Raw genomic sequence first — 26,596 nt, 5'->3', positions numbered from 1 at the left:
TCGGCTCAAAAAAGAGTGAAAACCCCCATGTCGACCTTTTGACTGTCGACCTAGCCCATGTCAACTTAATACTTGTGTCAACCTTGCTGCCTGTCGACCTAGTGGTGTAGACCCAATGCTTGTTGACCTAGTTGGTGTAGACCTAATGACCGTATCCTGTTAGGAGTGGATTGGCTGGTGCATTATCACCTTCCACTTCACAGCATTAATACATCAGTCCCATTTTTTTTTTTTACTGTACATTTTTATTCTCTAATAGAAATAAATAAAGAGCAGAAATAACTTGCAAACCGGTCACTCCATTACAGATACACAGCAATCTAAAGCTGTGGACACAAGGTACTATCAATCTTGAGTAATCAAAAGCTAGACGGAATCAGTGTTCAGCTGCATGCGCACCTTTGTTTAGTCAGTATTGCATAGGAAAAATAGACTATGCAGGCAAGTCTATCTTGACTATCTCTCCTGTGCAATGGATTTGGCCTAGGGCCAAATAGCAAGATAGTGTAAAGCCCCATACACACGGAAACATTTGAAGGACAATGTGGGTGTTCCCGATCGATGGGAACAACCAGTCGTTCAAATTGTTAACAATGCGCGTACTCGCAGACTGTTAATAGTCTGTGATATTTCCTGCATGCAGGAAGATCATAGAATAGACCAATCTTTTGTGAAGTGTATCAAATTGTTCCTTAAATCTATAGTGCAGTTAGTCAAAATCGTGCAAAAGCCACAATCTGTGAGATTCCTATAATAAAGGGAAACAAATGACATGTTTGTTTGATTCATGAATAACCATAGGGTTTAAAGAGAAGCAATAAGAGAAAGAGAAAAATTAAAAAAAAGAAAAAGTGAACGGAAAACAAGTCAAACAAAGAAAACTTTGGGAAACCTCAATGCAGGAAAAATTATGACTTAGGCCGGGTAATAAGTGTTGCAGATTTTTGGAATAATTATGTACCAAACGGATATAGACATGTGAGTCTTATAATTAATAAATTACTTAAATTATAATCAGGGAGACCATGTGAAACCAGGAAGTTTAATCAGCAGAACATAAGACATCCTCCATAGCCGTAAACTAATCCAGGTATTGGAACCAATTCTTGTATGTTGAAGATATGGGAGAACTCCAGAATTTATGTATAACCAAGAATGCATTATGGAGGTCACAAAGTAGCAACTGTCTTGGGGTTATTCAGAATTGATCGCTGATTTGAAAACTCACAATCCAATCAATCGCCTAACAACTGCTCATGCTTATGGATCGGATTGTTCATGCGCAATGCCAAATCGCAACAAAAATAGCGAAAGTATCAAATTGTAAAGGAATTGCTGACAAAGTCGCTGTTTGCGGCTGGTAACCAGAGGGTTTTAGGGAGTGTCTGAAAAAACAAAACGCAGGTGTGCCCTGGTGGTTTAAGGGAAGGTATGTAACACTAGCTGTGGCCTCAAATGGCCTGTCTCTGTCACAGATTTGTGGAAGGGGCAGACTTACATTGGCACAGACTGGGAAAATAATTTGATGGGGAGTGATACGTGTATGGACGTGCGGCAGGAGTGATACGTGTATGGACGTGCGGCAGGAGTGATACGTGTATGGACGTGCGGCAGGAGTGATACGTGTATGGACGTGCGGCTGGAGTGATACGTGTATGGACGTGCGGCTGGAGTGATACGTGTATGGACGTGCGGCAGGAGTGATACGTGTATGGACGTGCGGCAGGAGTGATACGTGTATGGACGTGCGGCAGGAGTGATACGTGTATGGACGTGCGGCAGGAGTGATACGTGTATGGACGTGCGGCAGGAGTGATACGTGTATGGACGTGCGGCAGGAGTGATACGTGTATGGACGTGCGGCAGGAGTGATACGTGTATGGACGTGCGGCAGGAGTGATACGTGTATGGACGTGCGGCAGGAGTGATACGTGTATGGACGTGCGGCAGGAGTGATACGTGTATGGACGTGCGGCAGGAGTGATACGTGTATGGACGTGCGGCAGGAGTGATACGTGTATGGACGTGCGGCAGGAGTGATACGTGTATGGACGTGCGGCAGGAGTGATACGTGTATGGACGTGCGGCAGGAAACTGGTTAGCGAATTTTTCGCAATTCACCCTCAATACAGGGCAGTGGCTAACTACTCACAGTCATTTGCAGATCAGCGATAAACTCTGAATTGGGCAGTTTGTACTGTGTCCCCGGTATTGGTGAAAACCAAAGCTGCCAAAAGGCATGGTCAGAAGGTGCTGTACATTTAGTATTTTCTGGGATAAAGAGATGATGTCTGCAGCATATGGTTTTCATGTTGCATTTAACAATAGACCTATGTCATGCCCCATTGCTAATAGTAGTATGTATGTAAATGTGTGGCTTTAGAAAATATCTATGTAGATTGTACTTTCTACTGCTCTGGTGTCTCCAACTAGGCCCTTATTCTGCTTCACTCGCAAAGGCAAATTCCTTTTCAAATGGACAAAACCATGTGCACTGCAGGTGGGGCAGATGTAACTTGTGCAGAGAGAGAATTAGAGTTGGGTGGGGTTTTACTTCAAAGTGAGATCTATATTGCAGTGTAAAACTAAAGCAGCCAGTATTTACCCTACACAGAAAAAAAATAACTCACCCAAATCTACATCTCTCTGCACATGTCACATCTGCCCCCCCCCCCCCCGCGATGCACATGGTTTTGTCCATTTGAGAAGGAATTTGCCTTTGCAAGTGAACCAGAATAAGGGCCCTAGTCTGTAGAATAGCATGCAGTGCCAAAAGGACAGGTAATACATTTACAACTTTGAACTTAACGGGGTATTCTAATTGTACCAGTACTTTAACACTGCTAATAGTTTTACCGCAGGCTATCCTATTAGCCCCGATGCAATGTTCTCTTCCCTGGTAGCCGCACCTATTGGGTATTATGCTTCGATATCCACATAGTAACGGGTCTTATCCCGGATTCCATGTGTTTTTGGAGGGGTAATGGGTCCATTTTCAGCTAATAAAAATTGGATTCCGTGAGAATGACCATTAGTCATTAATTGCGATGAGGCTGTTTTTTTATCAGCTGAAAAAAGGCATCAGTTAGGGCATTTATTAGATCCAGGGTATAGATATGTATAAAGTTACAGGCTCTATTATACGTATTGCTGAAGATGTTCTGTATATCCCTCCCCAATCTAGCTAATGATAACCCATCATGACCATGTCTGTGCAGGACCTGCCACAAATCTAGTACTGTCCCATTAACCCTACATAGACATATTTCAAGTGTTAGAAAAAAAATTGTACCCACACTATTCTCTTCTTCAACAGGGTTTGGAAAGGGATCCAACGTCGTGAACTATGAAGGGCATTCCTGGCACGAATACTGTTTCACTTGCAAGAAGTGCTCCCTGTCTCTGGCTAACAAGCGTTTTGTACGCCAGAATGAGCAGATTTACTGTCCTGACTGTGCCAAGAAGCTGTAACCCGGCACAGCACAAGCGCCTGTGTGCCAAACATTTATCAGCAGCTACAACATATGCATGTTCTGTAAGCATATAGCGCTCTGGTTCCCTATTACAGATAAATACATATACAGGCTTTATGCATGCGAATGTCTGTTCAAGCATCAATTTAATGACTACAATGTTAATGGAATACTATGTATAACATACGGTAACTGCATGATGGGTATACTGAAAGCTTAATATTGTATTCGCAAACAGCTAATTATGACAGTAGTATGATCCATTTAGCATGTTATGAATTAGACACAATCATTAAACATTATACAACAGGATTACACTTATATTTGCACGCTTGCAGAAGAGGCTTCTATGGAATACAGTACAGGGACTATTATTGTCCAACAAAACCTGTTCCCAGCTAGTGCCCTCAGCACCCTTGTTACAGTAAGTAAATATAGCCTATAGGGGGCACATAAGAGGAACACCCACATGTAAACACCGCCAGCCATAAGCTTTACATTAAGGAGGGAAAGTCCATCTTATGAGGCAATGACTGCACATGTAAAGCATGGACTATCCTCCTGATGGGTGCCGGACAGGTTCCCGACAGTCGGGATCCTGACAGTCATTTATCCGACGTCGGGATCCCGACTGTCAAAACGCCGACAGCCAGGTGCCCGACGGCCACCCGCTATTTTCCCTCGTGGGGGTCCACTACCCCCATAGAGGGAAAATAGAATAGGTGGCTCACGTAGCGAGCCACCGTGCCTGCAAGGGGCTTTTTTTTTGCGCTCGCCATGCTGTCTGACTCCGGGCAGTCGGGATCCCGACTGTCGGAGTCACATACCACAACCCCTCCTGATTTTGTATGCAGCTCACAGCTACTGAACAGATGTATTTTGGCTCAAACAATCCCCCTCTTAATGCAATAATGCACCTCCTCAACATATGCAAGTCCATAGGAAGCTTTGGAAAACTTATAGCAAATGTTGCATCATGTCTCTGACTACAGTACCAACTACATCTGCTTCTAGTTTGAGTAATGACTAGTGCTCATCTTATGAATCTATGTAACAGTACCTACTTCTGCCAGTAGGTGGAGGTATGTATACATTGTATAATAAAGTTTCGGTACTTATGTAGTATCTGGGCTGCCGATTTTTTGATTGTATGCCTTAAGTTAAGGCATACAATCAGATGCGATGCGATGCGATATCGCATCGCATCCGATATCGGATGCGATATCGGATGCGATGACCCGATTTTTCCATAGGAATCAATGTTAAAATGATTCCTATGGAAAAATGGGTCCTTTTCATACCCCTACTATCCAAGTGGGCATGGAGTTGGATATAAACCTGTGGCGAGCGTAGCGAGCCACCGAGCCCGAAGCGTGGCGAGCGAAGCGAGCCCCGCGAGGGGACGGTATTCGTCCCCTCGCGGGGCTCGCTTCGCTCGCCACGCTTCGGGCTCGGTGGCTCGCTACGCTCGCCACAGGTTTATATCCAACTCCATGCCCACTTGGATAGTAGGGGTATGAAAAGGACCCATTTTTCCCATTGAATTCCATGTTAAAATGGACTCAGTCCATTTTAACATTGATTCCTATGGAAAAATCGGGTCATCGCATCGCATCGAATCGCATGGTCGCATGCAATGCGATGCGATCTCCCGATCCGACCCGATTTAGAAATCGGCAGCCCAGATACTACATAAGTACCAAAGTTTCATTTGTAGCACATACGGTATTTTACCAAACGCTAACCTCGTAGTAGTAATAACTATAATTCATTTATATGGTGCCATCAATTTATACAGCCCTGCAGAGTATATTTGTCATTTGTACCCTGTCCCATAGGAGGTTACTAAATTCTCTCACATGTACACAGCAGGGTTCGTTTGGTCACAATCTAAGTAGGAGATCATACAAACCCCACAGGTATAGATGGCCCTGATAGTGAATTAAACTAACCTTAAACCTGTAATGCTAACCACTGCACCACCATGCTGCCCACATGTACTTTAAGGCTAATGTATAGAAAACAAACCTGACATGCTTTAATTGATTGGTTTTGTCCCTAGAGATTTGCACGCAATTGTTTTCTGCTTCATGTGTTTGGGAGAAAGTATATGACAGCAATGAATAAATACACTAAGCCACATTCTGCAGAACCCGTAATCCAGCCAGCCTGCACATCTATGTAAGGGGAAGGACAGTGTATATTAAGCACATGTGGCACAGCGTAAAACAAGCATTACATAAGATAGAACAGGTGCGCTTTGCATAGAACGGTTTGGTGTACCACTAGGAAACGGAAATCAGGAACATAGCATACACTTAATTATTGGGGTATTAATACGAGTTTTCAAAGCTTCTCTCCCAAACACATTTATTAATCCACTTTGAATTACATTTACTAGATGGAACAATTGCTTTTAAAGCAAAGCAATATTTTCCTAACAAAACCCCCAAAAGACACTGGAAAAGTGATGTAAAGTAAATCTCCATAGGGTTCTGACATCCTGAGATGGTGCTTTTATCAATAAACATAAAAAATGAAACAGTTTGATTTTTTCCTTCTTAAATGCATTAAGCTGCGCTTGAAGTCAGACTCACAAAGAGGTACACTGTGATCACTGAGCCCAAACTCCACTAACAGACTATAAAGTCACAGATTAAGGCTTCAATCCAATTAGGTGCGAGATGCGAGTTGCCGTTTTATCTGCATATTTATTTTGTAATTCAATTAGAAACTCGGAGAGTAGCGAAAGTAGAGAAATCCTTCTTTTAAGGTTAAAATGTCAGGATACTGTGCAGAACCATTTGGACATTCCCCCATTAATGAGTAATAAGGCAACTGGAAGTTTCCAATTAGCTTAATTAGTACTATAATTACATACAATTTTTTAGGATAAAAAAAAAAAAAAAAAAAAAAACAACAATTACCCCCAAATCAACTTTCTTTCCTTTATGGCAGAGGTCCTCAAACTATTTTGCTCTGGGACCCCATTAGACAATACCGCAGAAGGTCATCACATTATGTGTGTAGCCAGCAGACAGCACATACATGGCAGCATTGTGGAGGCACAAAATGATGCAAGTGGTCTAAAATATCACACAATTCAACAGATTTTTCAGACTCTTTGAATCACTGGCTGAGATTAGAAAAGTCATCAGCCTGATGGTCACAACATGGTGTCGTGACCCCATGCTGAGAAGGTCGGGACCCACAGTTTGAGAACCGCTGCTTTATGGAAACCAAATGTAATTATTTTTTTTAAATAATTACAAAAATTGCATATTCATTGACATATAAAGTGCAATCAGACCAAAAAGTAAAAAAAAAAATATAGAAGAGCTGATACTTAGCGTCAGGAGTGACATAGTAAGGATAACACGGATCATCCCCTCAAGAGACAGTCATAGCACCAGGCTGTGTCGGTACGTGCTATCGCACCTTAGTCATAGGCAACACTGACTCAGTACAGGCACAATGATCAGGGCTGGCTCTACCATTAGGCAGTTGCCTAAGGCGCCAGGTTCTGGGGGGCGCCACCAAGTCTGCCTATCAAAAAATCAAACATGTCTATGGGGATCCTCACTTCCATACTTTCACTTGAGGCATACTTCCCTACTTTGCTGCCACTTCTTCCTTGTACTGATTTCTGTGCGCATTAACATTCCGTAATGTTAGGCAAGTATGCCTTTTTTTGGGGGGGGGGGGGGGTGGAGAAGACTGGAAACAATGGGCGCTTGTCATGGTGCTCAAACTAACAGGAAGTGGCCGCACGGCGGCGGAAGCGTGTGGTGAGTGTAAGGAAAACAATAACCCTGCAGCATAAAACCAAATGTTTAAAACATGACCTCTCTGGCGCTTCTTCCTGGGGTGGTACAGGTATCTCCCCCGTAAACAAATGACATATAGAGGGAAAAAAACAAAAATGCCAATAGTGAAGCAAGTTTTACAATTTCTCTCCCTCTTTAATGAACAATTACAATACACTACAATATAGAAAAAATTCATAAAATCTCAAACAAGGCATAAATTGCTGTGTGCAGTCATGGACGTTTTCTTATATATATCCAGGTAGGACATGAGCTAATAATTACCGGATCCTTAGGGAACTGGTGATCAATCAGTTCCAGCGAGAGTATAACACACTTTCCACAGTAGTGTTAGCACTGAGTTCTTTTCCGGCATAAGCTGCTCACAGGGTCCTCCGTCCCGCGTCCGTCACCAGCATAGATACCATAGGTCTGCCAACAAACTTCACCAACGCGTTTCGTCCTGTATATAGGACTTTTTCAAGGTGTGCAGACATTGGGCAATAGTTCCGTTTAAATACCCTACCTCTGTATGCCAGCTAGACCCTAATCAGCGTTTTCCCATGATCCTTTGCTGGCATACAGACTTCCAGTCCCACACGTTAGTGTGAGCCGGGTTAGTCCCACACGTTAGTGTGAGCCGGGTTGCAATGGAGACCCTGGCGTCCTGACGCAGCCGGACGCCAGGTCCCGATACGTCATATCCGGTGGCTGATTCAACTCCGCTTCATAAAAATTTCTATGGTGATCCCATAATACCATTTGATCATTGAAGCTTCGTTCCGATACGTCACTTCCGGTGAGGTCTTTCCTGCATATTATGCAGGTTTCCATGGTTATTCTGGACGCCATGCCTTTTGTTTCTGAGCGCTGGGACTTCACGTTCTCAGTTATCATAACGTTCTCAGTTATCATAGCAACCTCTGGTATTTTGTTCCTTTATCATCACCATATCAGCCCCGTATTGCCAGTCATTTTGAGATGTGATTCATATCCCCATAAAAGAGAAAAATATCACATTAAAAAACGGCAGATCGTAGATTAGATTAAGGTCCAGCTGGCATACAGAGGTAGGGTATTTAAACGGAACTATTGCCCAATGTCTGCACACCTTGAAAAAGTCCTATATGCAGGACGAAACGCGTTGGTGAAGTTTGTTGGCAGACCTATGGTATCTATGCTGGTGACGGACGCGGGACGGAGGACCCTGTGAGCAGCTTATGCCGGAAAAGAACTCAGTGCTAACACTACTGTGGAAAGTGTGTTATACTCTCGCTGGAACTGATTGATCACCAGTTCCCTAAGGATCCGGTAATTATTAGCTCATGTCCTACCTGGATATATATAAGAAAACGTCCATGACTGCACACAGCAATTTATGCCTTGTTTGAGATTTTATGAAATAATTTTATTGTAGTGTATTTTAATTGTTCATTAAAGAGGGAGAGAAATTGTAAAACTTGCTTCACTATTGGCATTTTTGTTTTTTTCCCCTCTATGTCATTTGTTTACGGGGGAGATACCTGTACCACCCCAGGAAGAAGCGCCAGAGAGGTCATGTTTTAAACATTTGGTTTTATGGTGATGGTGAAGGGTTTTGAGGGACCCACAAAAACTAGAACCACTCGGCAGCTTCTAAGAATTGCGCCATTTGACCACCACACTCACATTTGTTGTATTGGTTTTGAATAACCCTGCAGACCTATCAAACACTGGAAGTGCAGCCAGGTCCAAATAAAACAGTACAGGTATAGCGTTACTGCCTAGCTACGCAACAAAGCACAAAAATACACAGTATCCCCGAGTGTAATATATAAAGGAACGGCAGCAGGACTGCTGTTACATAGTCCCACAAACAGGTAACTGCTTGTAATCTGGGTTACATCATAATAGGTCAGAGTGGTCATCTCTAATTTCAGGGGCTGGTCAAGTGACCATATTTAGTAAAATGACAAAATCAACATACATGGACAAATACATAAGACACATGGAACAGACAATATATGCAACAAATCAAAAGTTTAGCATGTCAAAAAGGTATTGGGCAGCAAGAGGTAGAAACACAATAAAACACATCAGACTCAACAAGGATACCACAATTCGGTTCAGTGAAACTTAAAACAATGTAGTGATTGATATTTGTTGCCCTCTGGAGCGATGCAATTAAGGCTATGGATCCAGAGGCATTCCCCTTGGAGTAATTATTGCAATCACCTCCGTGTCTTAAAAGGTGGAATATGATCAATAGACATAAAGGAAAAGTCGCGCTTTTAACTGTAGCAAAATGTCTCGCGCTTGGTGGTGTACTACTGCCTACACTAGACTACGCCTTCTTAATAGAGGAACAGTAGATTGCTATGTGCTCGGGGAGACCAATTGTTTTTCCCATGTAAACACATTACAGGAACACACGATAAAATAAATGATAAAACAGCTGCCACAATTTAAGTGATGACTTATTTCACATTACCTTCCAATTTGGGTCAACAAATATCTCACCAACACATAGGAACTGGCAGTTCACACAGACAGGGCACTTACAAACCCCATTCTGAGGTTGTAGCCACGTTTCATTCCTGATCGGTCCAATGTCTGACTTAGTCAATACATCCTTGAGGTTCTGTTTCCTCTTATAACAAAAGAGGGGTGCTAGCTGACAATATTGCCCAATGGTGGCATCCGGTTGTACAATATGCACATAATGGTCTTACGAATGTGCGATGAAGCAATGGAGTAAAAAAATTAGTCTATTGGACTCCGTTTGTCTGTCTCTTGTTAAAAGTCTTTACACATGGCACCTGTAAAGAGTAGACAACAGCTTCCTCCATTTCCTTTGGATCATAACCACGCTGTAAAAAGCGTGTGCCCATGTCGTCCAAAGACTGTGCAAGAGTCTCCAAGTCGGAGGTTATCCTTACTACACGTAATAATTGGGACAATGGCAAGCCTCTAAGGGGCAACGGATGAAAGCAGTCAGATGACAGCAATGAGTTCTTATCAGTAGGTTTCCTAAAAATGATGGTTGCAATATTATAAATTCCACAAGTAACACAAAAAACCAAACAACACATGATAGTCTCACTAAACGATAAAGTAAACCTGATTGTGGTATCCAAGGCATTGAGGACGTCTATAAAGATGGTAAGCATTTGAACACCTCCAGTCCACACCAAAAACAAATCATCAATATAGCGAACGTAAAAGTAAATGAATTCAGATAAGATTAGTATAAGAAAGCGCCATGTTTGAGCCCATGGCAGTCCCTCTTAGCTGTAAAAAGAAAGAATTCTGAATTTTTCTCCCCCCAAAACAATATCCATAAGAAGCAACAAAACTCAACTGGTGCATCAACATAGTGTGGACTGGAGGATATCAAAGCACAAACCAAATCCATACCATCCTCATGGTATATATACATACATACACACAGATGGAGCCGCTCTCATCTGATTGGATGCAGAAAACGAAAATTTTTCCTGATGTTTCAACATGTCCCCCCCCCCCTCGAGCTATCCAATTTGCACATCCAAAACAAAATATATTTTCACCTAAAGATGCAGTAAAACCTGTGTGTTTTCAATAGATACAGTTTACAATTGGCGAGACACAGCTTATCAGGGACTTTGTTTCAGGCAAAGCAAAATCCCCAAAAAACAGGGCTGTTTCTAGCAAAAACACACAAGCTTCACTGAACCTATGCGTTTTTAGGTGAAAATGGAGAAACAGGGAAAGTTTGTGATTTTTTTTTTATACCAGCCTTAGTATGTAATGCAGGTTTAAATCTAGGATATAGTATACACTACTAGAATATAGAACATGGGGAATGCAAGTGTTAATATAGGAAACTGTATATACTACTAAATAACTGTGCAATGCAAGTATACTATATACCAGTATGGGGTCATAGACGCTCTTAAAAACACAGCATGTCTGTTATTTATCTGCTCACACTGCAGCCAGAGAGGGAACAGAATAGGTGAGAGCAGCAAAGGAATGAATACAGGCAAAGTATGGATTAGCTTAGCGAACATTCTGCAAAATAGTGTCTGAGGAGAATCTGATCCCGTTTACATTTGCTATGTTTGAAGGGGTGTGGATCGTTTGGTCTACAACAACTAGGTCGACAAGCATTGGGTTGACACCACTAGGTCAACATTCAGCAAGGTCGACATGGATCTAGGTCGACAGACATTAGGTCGACCTGGGCTAGGTCGACACAGACATTAGGTCGACATAGGCTAGGTCGACACAGACATTAGGGGGACAAACATGTATATAAGGGGAGGGGGGGATTGCTGCTTTAAACAGATTAGCACAAATCTGACAAATAAAAGTAAACAGCCCCCCCCCCCACCGAGTTTCTATATTTATTTATAAGTTGAAGACAAGCAGGCCACAAATTGCACTTTTTAAATTGATAAAGTTTATTTAACAGTGCACATATATATATTTACATAAGTAGCTGTAAACTAAGAATAGAACATGTAACAGTTGCACACAAAATATAAGCAATTTACTGGTTAGATTGTCTCTGCTAGAATTAAACAGTGTTCATACAAAAATACATATGTATATTTATTTATCTAAGGCACTGCTCTGTCTGACCAATTCTACCAAGCGGAGTCTGATGATGGAATATGTATATATATATATTTCAAGACACAAATTTTGACAAGTCTGTGCTGTTATGATGAAAACCAGACAAGTTTGTAGCAATTAAATTAGCGTGAGAGTGTCTTTAAAGTGTACATATGGCCTACACACAATGGAAGCAGACATTCTGAATTAAGTTTGAGAGTACAGGTCATCAGCTTGCGAGGAACTAGTGCCGCCATTTTGTGCATCACGATCAATTGATGGACAGATAATTAATAATGAGGATTTGAACATCCTGCAAAATGGCTGCTTCCACTGCCTTCAATAAATAAATTCCCATCCCTGCCGTCAAACATATACCCAAACGAAACCTGCTACATTAAATTGAAAATTGTGCACTGTAAGCAGCCAGAGGGGACTGGCAACCACTAATCTTGCCTAACTAGTGGTGCAAAACGCTATTCTGCAATTTAGATATTACATGTGTATTCATAAACCCAAGTAAATCTACTTTGTTCTGTGTTGCACCTTTGTGTAAAACATTGAAAACAGTAAATCGTGTCTAGCTAAAGGCACTTGAGGACTGAAACTATAGAACTGTTGCCTGAGCAAAGTGTATATTCATTTCTCAACAATCCTCAAACATGCAATTTATTTATACCAATGTCCATATTGTGCTACCTGGCAACTTTTCCAGAACCAATAACATCCATATCCCACGTGGGGCTTAAAAAATAATGGAAATAAGACTGGTTACTCTAGAGGTAGTGACTGGTAATGCTGGTAAACAGCTCTCACTGACCCAGGATGTCAGTCAGAGGACACACCGTCCCACTTGACTCATATAATGATATGTTGTACGTAGAGCCTGGTGCACCAATCAGATGAAATGTATTTGTCTGCTGCGGGTGGAACCCAGCGGCATCACTCGGAAATAAACCACTGTAAAAAACTAGTTTTCAAAACCAACAGAAACCTCCTAAAGGATCAAGTAGTTGTCTAATACTGCTGTTTATATACACAATAAAATAATACTTACATATGCAACTTAAATACACATAAATGAAAAAAAAAAAAAAATGAAATGTTTTAAAAAATTGTGAAAAGAGCAAATGTTGAGAGGCGCTTAAAGCAGACCAGTCACTTATACACAAGAAAGGCCGTCATTTCATGGGCAAAGCCGATACCCATGAGGATGCAGGCCATCAATTCACAAGGAACTAGTCATACAGCTAGTGCCTCATTCCTCAATAGGGAATTCATTGGTTGAATAGAGTTTAGTTCATCCCACAAAATGGCCGCCTTCACTCTGTGTAAACGTATGGTCCAGTTTACTGAACATTAATTTGTCATAGTATTAGCCATGGTGTATTCTTACTGTATTCTGGGTGAAATTCATTGAGTATCTAAAAAAAAAAAAAAACCTGACCCACTGCTGAAAATGTTATCAACTTCTTAACAGCTCTAAATATAACTATTATTAACATATATACGGTTTACTCAGAGTATTAATTGTATCGTCAGGGCAAACCGTTCTGTCAACGTTAGAAGTAACAAAATGTTATCTAAATGTCTGAGACCCTGTGTGACTGCCTAACACAACAACTAGTGATATCGCCAACATATCCCTGAAGGGATGTCAATTGTAACGTCCGTGTCTTCTGTTGCCAGGTGATCTTGCATTTAAGTAATATGTTGAAATAGCAGCTTTTTAACAACAAGGCTTCAGCGCTTTATTAAATACTGGAGAGCGAAGTGCAATCATAGCCCCATGGCTGCGGAGAGGTCACATCTCTGGGGACAGAGGAGAGAAGGATTTAGAAAAATGTTAATTACACAAACAAAAATGACAAACTTCAAACTATTGAGCTTGTAGTTAAAGTGTACTGAACTAGTGACAACATTGTGGGGATTAGGCCATCATGTAGCTGATATAAGAGACTCTACTACTGGGTACACACCAGAACAACTACGATCATGTGACAATCATTAAGCGACTTCCCTTGAACTTTCCGGGAGCTCCCAGGCTCGCAATTTGTTAAAAACGGTGCATAAGTGTCCAACGATCGCGATGCGATGGTCGTTAGACGATTGGATCAGAGATACAAACATATTATCTGCACATGATTGGTACCCCATCAGAAGTTGGATTTATGAATCTTTACTGCAGTAGGTAAAATCTCCAATTTGACATGTACTGTAAGTGGGATTGGAGGCCAATCGTCCTGGTGTGTAGGGGTATTAACACATGCAGAAGTTTTTTTTTTTTTCTGGATTGATGGAGGTGCAGATCAATAGCCCACAAGCGGTACCAGATTATAGGTATCTGACAGACATTGCAGAGATCAATCACATGGAGATTTCAGGGCATACTTCTGGTAGGTAAACATTCTACATAATACCAGACTCGTGCCCACCACCCTGCCCGCCTAGTCCTGGCTTGTGATGTAAGATATGGGGACAAACTCTAAATATACATGCAGGGAACAGTCCTTATTAAGGAAGGAGACATCTGAGTGGAAGCCTTGTTTACCTTCTCCTAACTAAGTCATCTGAGCCCACTTCTGCTAAGCTGTAGATGTTGTCGTTTTACTGACACATAATCACACGAGCATTCACAACACAGTAGTGATAAATACTTTCTTAGGTTTAATCCTATATGTATTATTTTATCAGCCATATATACATTATATACAATGTACCTGCAGCAGACTCGATGGTTGTCGACAAAGAACTGACTCGTCCTTCTTCAAAAGCTAACTTTGGGGGGACTGTATCAGGTTCTAGGAGGTCCTGATTACAGCTGTCCGTAGTGATGGAGTCCGACAAACTGGTTGTCTTGGAATGGATTCCCAAATGAATAATTTCCTCAAATGTCCATGTTCCAGATTTCCCATTTAAATGTGATACGCTATCTCCTGTTCTATCATCTTCATTAAGATGCAATTGATCTTGGCTCAATATTGCGGTATCATTGGTCATCTGACTGTAATTGGAGTTATGTGAATTAGAAAAACAGTTTAAAAAGCAAATGCTCACAAATTGCACAAATATTACTGTAGAGCCTTGTCTACACTGACCTGGATTCTTGTGCAGGTGCAGCTTCTGAAGAGTGTCCATTAAGTTCCTGATCAATGTCTGGCCTGTCCCCATTAATAAATAATTCATTCCCAGTCACCACTGCCGTATCCTGGGACACAGGATGTGGGGAAATGGGAGCAGGTGTTTCTTCTAAATCCCCAGGATCATCAGTATCGTCACACAGATCAACCCCATTTACTGCTCCTGAAAATGATTAACATTGACACAGTTTATAAGCATACTGCATAGTCATTTAAAATTGGAATTATATGTAGACAAATATCAATATCACTAGTTAGCTCAGATAAATAGACCTAAAAACCTAGTTACATTCCTCTATCACAATCCATGCGTATATTGCTCATCTGCAGTGAACAATGACCAATTCTCATTTTGCAAAGGATAGTGCCAATGCACGGTTTGTTAGAGGTAGAGTCCTGCTGTTAGAGGTCATCAGATTATAAATCGGTACGGATTTCTTTTAGCTGTAAATTAGAATTAGCATCAGATCTATTAGCTAATAATAATCCAGTTGTGATAACCCACTCAGTTTATCTCGATCGGAATAGTTATTTTTAGTATTATAAATTATATCTTAATATACCCCATAATTAGTAGCTGATTGTTAACAGTGTTGATTGGTATTGCAGAGTACAGTCAGCCTGCCTCTTTCCCTACAGTACATATGACATATTTTCGCAGTTGTCATTTGGAGGAGCTGCAATTAGACAACTTCCAATGCAGCTTTCAGACCAAAGGTTGTGCACACGTCTTAAGCTGGGCACTCACTTGTACAACTTCTCCTCTCAGAGAAGTCGCACGCAATCCCCCTTCTGCCGCCCGGGCGGCAGGATCGCACGGCCTATATCGCATGCAGTTCTTTCGCATACAATATACAGTATTGCAAGTGATCCCAGCCAAGCCTGCCCAGTCCATGGTCAACATAGATAAAAGGCTTACATTGAAATGGTCGACACAAGCCTTTCATGGTATTTTATGTCTGTCACCATATATCACCATGTACCCTTAAATTAGTGTATGGCTGTGCTCGCCATGCTTTAGGCTTGGTGCCCCATAACACTTTGATGTTTTGTGCATGTCAACTGTTTTCATGTGTCGAACCTATTCCCTATCAATCAATAGTGGTTGACCTATTAACTGTCGACCGGAGCCCTCACACTAGGCACAATACACACTAGAATTGTGCGCACACTTGGAGAAGCTCCAAAACGCGCTTTAATGCAGCATCTGCCCAAGGACACAATTGCGGCCTACCATGCAGGTCCTTTTCTAGACTGATATCGTCATCCTCTTCAGATCGGTCTTCACCCTTCCAAACAAGAAGCATTGATAACATGAACTACAATATGGATGGAATATATATTTTTCTTACTATAAACATTAGTCACAATGACAAAAATGTATGGTTAGTCACATTCTCCAACCTTATTCTATGGGCGGTATTCAATGAGGCTGATTCGCCATGTTTTTATGGCGATTTTGTGCTGTAAGGCGAATTTTTGACTAAAACGGTGAATCACCCTATTCAATGACCAGATGGCGAATACATTTCAAGGTTTTTTTCGCCATGATTCACCGAGTAGCAATCGCTATCTTTTTATGGAGAAGTGGAATGTGAACTTTTAAAATAAAGTGTTGTGTTTTTTACATTTGGTGTCAAAAAAATCAGGAATTTTATTCTGAGGAGGGGCATGCTATTTTTATTCATGTGCTGTAAGCACATGAATATATATATTTAATAAAAAAAAAAAAAAAAAAAATTTAATTTTTTTTTTACACAGACCAGCCAGCAGGGGGCCGATGCCGAGCCGCTCATTAGATATTCATATATTTCACTTCACCCGATCATTACATATGCATGATCGGGTGTAGTGAATATACCCGGTCCCCTGCTGGCACCCCCGGGGGGGCAGCCTGTGCTGCCTGGCACCCGGGGAGCCCACCTCCCCCCCACAAATGTTCTGGGGCAGGCAGGGAGACTTCCATCTCCCTGCCTGCCGCCGTCCTCAGGCTCCCTGCGGCATCGCCGCAGGAGTTAAAATTCGCCGGTCAGGGGCAGCGAGCCCCTGACTCGTTGAATACCGGCGAGGCCCCGGAACGCGGCGACCAGTGGCGAATGTGCAGCGAATCATAAACAGGATTCGCTGCACATCGCCAAAATCCTCATTGAATACCGCCCTATGTTTTATTGGCCTACTGCTATACATGAATAGACCATGTAGTCATATAAAGACTGAAGGTGTGCAGTGCACATGGACTCATGGAGGCTCCATGATGCACCACCACCTGCTGGATAAAGTGGTGCGTATTGGTTAAACGGTTTAATGATGCCCAAACTCCTGTCTAGGGTGAAGGAAAATCACAGGGCAATATTCAAATTATTTATTTTATTGGGCATACCACGCTCATTATGGATGGGTTTAGCTGTGCATATCGGCTAAACTCGGCCAAACAAATGCGTGCTACAGTATGTGTAAAGTCCCGTTTGAGCACTTAGCCGGGTGACTTTTCACGCATTTTGGCTTGCCACCCCCGGGGTTGACATGGGTACATGGACTAGCGACAATAAACCAATAGCTGTCGCTATCCATATTCCCACTGTCTCCCTTGGGGCAATAGCTGCTACCAAATAAATATAATGGCTTTGGTTCTAGCTGGAAGACTGGCTTATTAAAAAAAAAATAAAAAAAAATGGACTACTCCCATGAAGCCCAAAAGCCTCATCTAAACCAGGATGCTGGAAAGATGCTAAGTTTGGATAAACTGTGTAACACGGTCATGAGTGGGTGGATGGATTTCTATAATGGATGGTTTAAGTGTCATGCCCTTACTCCAATCATACCGCACCACAAGGAGCTGCAAACAATTGGCAGGCGTCAAGGACTGCTGTATAAATCGATAGCGGATAATGCTGCTGTAAATACTTCCCCATCTACAATTGTTATTCTGCTACTTTATGGTGGTCCCCCATCTCTTAGATTGGAAAATTGTTTGGGCAGACAATTTTACATTTATTACTGTATATAAATTTACGACATGCCATGATACCCTTAATGTACAGCACTGGGCCTTATAAATACAATAGCCATAGGAATAACAGGGGAGCTATACGTGAGACGACTTGCCATAGTGTATGGCATGAGTAAGCATTGGAAGATCACATTGCAGCAGGGGACTATTTGCATCTATGAAGAAATTTGGTAAAACGTCAGAAAGCCTCAGAACTCTGGATTATTACAATGATCAGAATTAATGAAGGAATTGGCCTCAGGAGCAGCCAACTGAAAATGTAAATCTACCATCAGCATTTATGAGTCACTGATATGGGTATAAGTACTGTGATTGGTAGGCCACAGAGGTTATTGCAATAGTAAAGGTGGGAAATCACAGGGGCATAGTTCAAACACTTTGTAGCGCCTTATGCTGAGAAACAACATATTTTGGAGATAGTTAAATGTGAATAATACTGCTGGTTAAAGTAGGTGTGGTGCGGCACTCTCAGCATAATAAGACACACGAAGTCAGCTTGTGGTCAACGTTTCAATTTTAGAGGCAAAATTGTCATCAGGATCAATATATATATATATATATATATATATATATATATATATATATATATATATATATATATATATATATATATATATATATATATATATATATATATATATATATATATATACACTGGCTGAAGAGATAGAAGGCAGAGGTGTTTGGAGTGAAAGGAAAGAAAGGTACTTGTTTCCTAGCACGGCCACACCGATTAAGATCGGGGTGGTCGTGCTGAAAAAAATCGGGTCGATCGCATTGCATGCGATTTGGTCGCATGCGATGCGATCGACGCGACCGACCAATTTTTGACCCGATTTTTTCATTAAATCCAATGTAAATTGGGTCCCTGGGACCCAATTTTACATTGGATTGAATGAAAAAAATTCCAAACCCCCCCAAATTGAAGCGCGTACACAGCGCCCCACGATAGACGGCAACCCGAAGCGTGTCGAGCGCAGCGAGCCCGCGAGGGGCGGCGGTACGCGTCCTCCGACCTTTTCATGCCCTACTATCCACTAGGGCGTGGAGTGAGAATAGAATAGTGTGGCGAGCGCAGCGAGCCACCGAGCCCGAAGCGTGGCGAGCGCAGCGAGCCCCGCGAGGGGACGCGGATACCTTCACAGGTAATCGCGTCCCTTCGCGGGCTTCACAGGTGTCCGCGTCGCCACGGACACCTGTGAAGCCCGCGAAGGGACGCGTTTACCTGTGAAGGTATCCGCGTCCCCTCGCGGGGCTCGCTGCGCTCGCCACGCTTCGGGCTCGGTGGCTCGCTGCGCTCGCCACACTATTCTATTCTCACTCCACGCCCTAGTGGATAGTAGGGCATGAAAAGGTCGGAGGACGCGTACCGCCGCCCCTCGCGGGCTCGCTGCGCTCGCCACGCTTCGGGTTGGCGTCTATCGTGGGGCGACGACGGGGACATTTATAATGTCAAATGGGTCATATTGACCCATTTCACATTTTTTTACATTTTTACACCATTTCAATGTTAAAAATTTTTTTAACATTGAATCCTATGTAAAAATCGGGTGCATCGCGTCGGGACCAATGTTAATGGTCCCGACCGACGCGATGCCCCCGATATTTTACCGTTCACGACAAGATTTCAATGTTAAAAATTTTTTTAACATTGAAGTCAATGCAAATATCGGGGGCATCGCGTCGGTCGCGTCGGGACCAATGTTAATGGTCCCGACCGACGCGATGCCCCCGATTTTTGTTTCCTAGCCGGCAAAATGGACCTGATTTCAAAAGAAATCGGGTCCATCGGGGTAATCGTGTCCCTTAATTAAGGGACACGATTACTTAAGATTGTGGCCGTGCTAGGAAACAAGTACCCGAAAGAAATACAATCTGCCAATTTTGTCTATTTTATAGGTAAGTTAGGAAACACACAGGGTGTGAGTACAAGGCACCCAGATAGATCACCTACTTTGGCATCCATCTGGTCAGTCTTTCTGGTTCTTTTCATTATTTCGTCAATTCTCTTAAAAAAAAATAAAAAAAAAAATAGGTCAATTGAAAAGGACATAAAAATATTAAACACATAAAACAGGTTATAATCTGATGTTCAATAATGGTTTAGAAGTTGTCTGTGTTGTATGCCTTATTCACATACAGAAATAAATGTCCAAATGTCCAAATCCTACTACTATCACTTTGTGAATATGCACTAAGGTATCAGTAATGTTCATATTTAGAGTTACATTACACCTAAGTTTAATACAACTGTGGCCAGTATTCAATGCTCCAGATTCACAGTTTTTTCGCTGCAATTCGCTGGTGTATTTCAATGGGGTTTACACGGGGATTCGACGAGAGTGTTTTCAATGCTAGGATGGCGAATTGCTTTCTGCCTGATTTTTGCCATGATTCACCATTTTGCATTCGACATCTTTTTAAGGTGAACTGGAAAGTGATCTTTTGAAATAAAGGTTTTTTGTGTAAAAAAAAAAAAAAAAATTCAGATTTTTTTGGTACTTGTTTCCTAGCACGGCGCCAGCGATAAAAATTGTATCCATCGGGACCCCCCGAAATCACGTTGATCGCATCACATGCGATCAACGCAATTTTTACATTGGAATCAATGTAAAATGGTCCCTGAGACACGATTTTACATTGGCCCCAATGTTAAATGGCCCCCAGACCCCAATTTTTATTGTTTCCCAACCCTGATGGGTCAAATGCCCCCCCATTGTTAATGCCACCCTACGATCAACGCCAACCCGAAGCGTGGCGAGCACAGCGAGCCCGTGAGGGGCGGCGGTACGCATCCTCTGACCTTTTCATACCCCCACTATCCACGTCGGCATGGAGTTGATGTTATATAGTGTGTCGAGCGCAGCGAGTCCCCGGCGCATTACTTCACAGGTATTACGCGTGCGCTCGCCACGCTTCGGGCTCGGCGGCTCGCCACACTACATGAAATCAACTCCACGCCGACGTGGATAGTGGGGTTATGAAAAGGTCGGAGGATGCGTACCGCTGCGCTCGCCACGCTTCGGGTTGGCGTTGATCGTGGGGTGGCGTTAACAATGGGGGGGGGGGGGGGGCGCATTTGTCATGTAAAATACCCATAAGGGTAAAATACCCATAAGGGTGGGTATACAATAAAAAAAAATCGCGTCCATCGCATGCCTTAAGTTAAGGCATGCGATGTGACCGATGCGATTTTTTAATTGTAGGGGGAAAAGGCTAAAAATAGCCTTGAAATCGTGTCCATCGCATACCTTAACTTAAGGTATGCAATCACCTACAACGGGCGCCGTGCTGGGAAACAAGTACCGATTTTTTTTTTCTGTGAAGGGGCATGCTATTTTTATTCATGTGCTTGAAGTACATTAATATACATTTAATTATTATTATTATTTTTTTACACTTTCACCAGCAGGGGGCCGGGAGCCGCTCATTAGATATTCATATATTCACTTCATTCTGGTCCCGGCTTTTTACTTTTGTCCCCCAGTAGTAGGAGTCAGAAGGCTGGTAACAATTACAGGAGACATCTCATCCCGAGTAGATGGGTGGAGTGGAGCTGACACATGGCACACAGACCATTGGATTACGGCACAATGGTTCAGCTAGCATAGTATCGATTTTAATGAGGAGCCTCTGGGTGGAGGCTTTAATAGCATGGAGGATAGTTTGCAGGGGTCCAGTCATCTTGACAAGGTGGCAAAATGGTGGTGGCTAGCACACCACCGGAGTGCACAAATGGGAACGTCCAGACAACTTCAAGAGTCGCATATGACTCCAGCCAAAATATAATGGTGGTCCAGCGAAGTGTGGCAGGGCTGTGCTGACATCGGGTACTAGGATACAGTGGACAGTGTAAAGAGCCAGTGTGTGTAGGACATCAAATCAGGAAGACAGCGCTAGTTAGTAGCAGGATATAGCGGATATAGCTGAGCGCTACCAGTATAACAGCAGAGCACAAGCCGGGCTCCCCCTCCCCGAAGTACTCACACCGTTCACCTGGAGCAGAGGAAAGCGTGAAAGCAGTCTCTGTAGTGCGCCCTGCGAATATCAGCAAGCAGTCAGTCCGCAGATGCAGTGCGGCAGGCTCCAAGATGGCGCCCGTCCGCTTGAGAAGCTCAGAATGCTTCAAGCTTTCTTGTTCCCTGAAGCGGAGACGGACAGGGTTCCCATCCCCCCACCGACGGGAAACTGAGACGCACGGGCGTCTCAGTCAGATGGAGCGCGTCTCCGCCGGCGATCGCCAGCGGACAGATCCTGGCGCTGGCGGGGCAAGAGCGAGAGGCGCTCCATCTGTAGCTGCCGCGTCCACAGGAAGCCGTCTGGTCGGGTTCTTAACAGTTAGCCAGGTGCAGGGGAGCCTCAGGGGCACCAGTGAGCGGGTCCGGATCGCCGATGGTCCCTCAAACAGTATAATTAGCCGGATATATAGCGGAGCTCGCCTACCTTGCGGCTGTTCCCAAGCTCGGCCAAGCCACGCCCCAACTCATAATTCATTTATTTCCAGATTATTCTATTGTATCATTGTGTCATTAACAACAACAAAATTTCTTGTTTCTACATGTATAAAGGTGTGTAATAGAATGGTAATAATAAATATGGGTACTTGTGTAGTTTCCCGGCGGCAGCCTAAGCTACATTGTCAGCGTAGCCCAACAGCTGCCTAGCTTAAAAGGCGTAGTGTCTCTGCGGCAGCCCTGCATAGTTAGCGTAGTCACCATACTGTCCCTGGAAGCTGCAGCTCTGTCCCCGGCAAGCCTAGTGAGTGCCTCTCACACAGCGCCGGTAACCGCCAGATCCCCTACGCATCCTCCCAACATGTTCATACCCCCCACTATCCACGTCGGCTTGGAGTTGATTTTATAAAGTGTGGCGAGCGCAGCGAGCCCCGCAGATTACGTGACGTGTATTCCGCGTCCACGCACTACACTTCGGGCTGGCATGGATAGTGGGGGTGTTTCAGGAACACATTCACACCTGTCATGTCAGGCAGGTTAAAATGGTCAACGGTTCCCACACAATGTAATAAGCGCTGACTGACTACACTAACCGTGTAACGCTAACTGACTACGCTAACTACGTAAGCTCCGGCTAGCCTGCGAACGGGCGGGAACATGATGCCGATACTGACAGGGACGCCTGACTGACTACCATAACTACTTAAGCAGCCGCGGGAACACTACGCTGATTCTGACAAGGACGCTACGCTAACTGCCACCGTGAAACTACACAAGTAGCTAAATATGTACAGGAGAGTGTAGAATATGATGAGCTGCATTCTAAGTCCAACAGATAACAATGAAAGATGTGCATAGAATACAGACAGAGGTAGGATACGGTCACTTGGTCGACATACTTTAGGTCAACATGCATTGGGCCGATCACTGAAGGTCAGCAGGGCTTAAGTCCACACCTGAATTAGGTCGACAATGGCAAGGTCGATATGAGTTTTCACGTTTTTTTTAAAGCCGACAGCTGGTATTTCATGCACAGTGTGGTAGGAGAATAAAATATTGTGCCAAGCGTAGAGAGGAACGAGCCCGAAGCATGGCGAGCACAGCGAGTCATGTGAGAGGACGCAGCACACTGACGGTGTCCATCTCGATGTCCGGAACAACAAAACGTGAAAAACTCATGGCGACCCTGTCGGGCTTCAGTGGTTGACCCAATAACCCATACCACTGCTGACCAGTACCCTATACAAAGTACAACAACTAGTCACCTTTTTAGTCTACAACAAGGGTTCCTAACTGCAGTCCTTCCGTACCCCCAACAGGCCATGTTTCTGTACGCATGCACCATTGAGTTAATCTATTCTGCTGGTTCAGTAATTATCCAACCTGCTGGCACAGACAGAATCCACAAAACATGATCTGCTGGAGAAACCTGAGGGCTGAGGCTGGGAACCGCTGGGCTACAATCTACATGGGACACCCATACCTTCTTTCGTTCGAGTCTTTCCTGCATATTTTGCTGCATGATTTTTTCACGTTCTATTTTTTGCTTTTCAGCTTCTTCAAGAGCTTTGGCCTCTGCTTCTTCTCTCTTGAAACAAATGAGAAATAGAATATTGAATAAATGAACTTCAGTAATAGCGGTTAACACAACTTACTTGCAGCACCTTCCTCACAAGAGCCGTGTCCCCTTGTACAACCTGTGTGGTGGTGCGACTCCTGTCACTAGTGCTCGCTCTGTGGTATCTAATAACTCTGTAAAGTCCATAAAGTGTAACTAGTTTACCAAGTATTTAACACCATCATAGGGATGACATCCTGCTCTACCGAATGGTCACCCTGCTGTGGACATCCTCATCACTTCCAGTATAAAGATAAGGGTATGCAATAAGACTGGTTCTAGATGAGAATGGGGCATTGGCCTTCATACACAATAATATCATTACAGAGAATAGTGGACACCATAGTGAATGTCATAGAATTAAAAAATTGGGTCCTATGTATTTATGACTCCATATATTCTGGTTTACCATACGCATCATCATTCATACAACCAATTAAATATCTGCATTTAGACCCTTTGATGCTACAGCAATAATTATCCCAGCTGGTTTCCAATAAATCCTGTTAGATAAACGAATATGAGGATGTAGTCTGGCGGCAAATATAGGGAATTTATATCTCTCCAGTATTATCCTGCCAGAAATTCTAGGAGCAAAAATATTACCTAAAAAAACTTCTGAGAACCTGTAGGGGGGTATTCAATGTTGGTTCCATCTGTCAGAACATTTAGGATAGTCGGAATATCTGCTATTTTGGACTTCAATGTGACCATCGGTATTCAATCTTCCGGAAACGTTACAACAGTTGGAATGGCCATGGATTGTCGAAACTGGCCGAAGATTACCACACATGGTTCAGCAAATGGACTACACTTCAAATGAGAACACAGTAACTTGGGGGTTATTCTAATCCATTCTGTCCTCTGTGCATTCGCACGGAGGACCGATGGTGCACGTCAGGCGTGTTTCTGCGCATGTGCAGACGTAGGGTGCGTGCACCCAAGACTGCGTGCGGAGATGGGCGGGGGGGCGCCGGGCTGCCCCCATTACCATATGGGAACGCCCAGCGTTCCATGGGCGTTCCCATGAGAATGCTGGGCGTTCTCATGTTAATAAGACAGTGACGTGGGTCCCATATCCGTGCCAGCGTGCACGCATATGTAAGTGACTTAAAAGTTGGCGACCATCGAGGCATGCGAATGGATGTTTATGCAAAATATCCATTCGCAGCCTGTGCGGGCGAACCCGCACTTCGAGGGGGGGAGGCAAGCGGTCGTTTGCCAGGCGGGGTTTGGTGGACTTGCAAGGCTGCGAATTTGCAGCCTTGCGAATCAACCAGAATAACCCCCTTAGAGCTTTCATTTCCACATTGTATGCAGTCATCCTCCACAATCCACTCACAAAAAAGGTCACTCACTTGTTGTTCTCAATGTAGACTGAGAGGATAACCTGCTATTTGCTGTGAATATAAAACCTTTTCTGCTTTAGTCAACCTGTCTATACAGTATTACAGTATTTCCAGCACAGAACTCCTGCTTGCCACTCCTTATAACAGAAAATGCTGTGTGTTGCTTGCTATGTATCTATCAAACTATTAGAAAGGATTAGGATTTGTGTGAGAAACCAAATACCCTCCAGCAAACACACTATGGGCCGGATTCTGGTTGACTTGGTAAGCTGCGAAGATCGCAGCTTATGGAGTCCCAAAATGGCCAATTTGCCAAAAATATTTGTAGCATTTTACGTCTAGCAGTGCTACATGGACTTTTGTTCCTGGTCAGGAAGTAACAGCAATAACCTGGCTTTTGCCCAATAAACAACTTTCTTCCCTAGAAGAAAGTGGTCAGCCATCACTGCTGGTGAGCCAACAGATTTATTAACAATATAGAGGCCAAAGGATGGATAAGTGACAGCCAGCTCATGTCACTTTGTCAACTGGCCTCGTTCTAGTACTTGTGGTTACACGCTAATATACTTACATGACATACAATATACAGTCAGAATGGTGACCATATATTATGCACATTTAGGAGATATACCCCCTCAAATGATACTGAGCAGCACTCATTCTCTGTTCTCCTTCTGTTAATGCATTATAGCAAGTTACTGTAAAGATTGCTAGAAATATCTGTAATCTGGTTTCAATGTGTAAATGTATTTTCTGGAATTTCCTTGTGTATACAGTGGTGCCAGACACACAATGCGTAAAGTAAATCTCATACAGAACATTGTACACTGTAAATATGTTGAGTCGTTATTTAATGATTGCTAGTACTATGTACAGTATATACATCACATTCTTTACTATGCTAAACCACACCTAAGGCTGAAGCAACTCAAAACAGTTATGATATAGAGATATCTATCAATATAAAAAAAACTGGTATTGTTGTGATGTAAATAGAGGATTATAAGAAGTTAGCAAGGGATAAGACCATAAAATAAATAAATAATTATGCATATTTTTTGCATTAATGAGAAGGGGATTTTTTTTATATGAGGTCATTCCCAAAGAACCTACAGATGTGTTCTCATACATCTTGCCTCAATGCACCATGGACTGCAAGAAGCCTGGC

General features: G+C 43.1%; 2 protein-coding genes across 19 annotated transcripts in view; one reads left to right on the top strand and one right to left on the bottom strand.

Annotated features, from left to right (window-relative positions):
* Nucleotides 1-3,785, top strand: part of FHL1 (four and a half LIM domains 1) — a 90,742-nt gene extending 86,957 nt beyond the window's left edge. For all 5 annotated transcript variants that reach the window (XM_083159510.1, XM_083159509.1, XM_083159511.1 and 2 more), the window contains one exon: nt 3,317-3,785. In XM_083159510.1, coding sequence (XP_083015636.1) covers nt 3,317-3,471 — 155 coding nt within the window. In that variant the 3' untranslated portion in view covers nt 3,472-3,785. The remainder of the gene's footprint in view (nt 1-3,316) is intronic.
* A 7,905-nt stretch (nt 3,786-11,690) lies between these two features.
* The window catches only part of MAP7D3 (MAP7 domain containing 3), a 57,023-nt gene continuing 42,117 nt past the window's right edge, over nt 11,691-26,596 (bottom strand). For all 14 annotated transcript variants that reach the window (XM_083159493.1, XM_083159494.1, XM_083159495.1 and 11 more), the window contains 6 exons: nt 23,945-24,049; nt 19,962-20,015; nt 16,232-16,286; nt 14,956-15,160; nt 14,578-14,861; nt 11,691-13,669 (listed from right to left, as the gene is read on the bottom strand). In XM_083159493.1, coding sequence (XP_083015619.1) covers nt 13,662-13,669; nt 14,578-14,861; nt 14,956-15,160; nt 16,232-16,286; nt 19,962-20,015; nt 23,945-24,049 — 711 coding nt within the window. In that variant the 3' untranslated portion in view covers nt 11,691-13,661. The remainder of the gene's footprint in view (nt 13,670-14,577; nt 14,862-14,955; nt 15,161-16,231; nt 16,287-19,961; nt 20,016-23,944; nt 24,050-26,596) is intronic.

Source organism: Crinia signifera, chromosome 9, assembly GCF_055691185.1.
Source record: "Crinia signifera chromosome 9, ASM5569118v1, whole genome shotgun sequence".
Lineage (NCBI taxonomy): Eukaryota > Metazoa > Chordata > Amphibia > Anura > Myobatrachidae > Crinia > Crinia signifera.
This window is presented reverse-complemented; position numbering and strand designations above follow the sequence as displayed.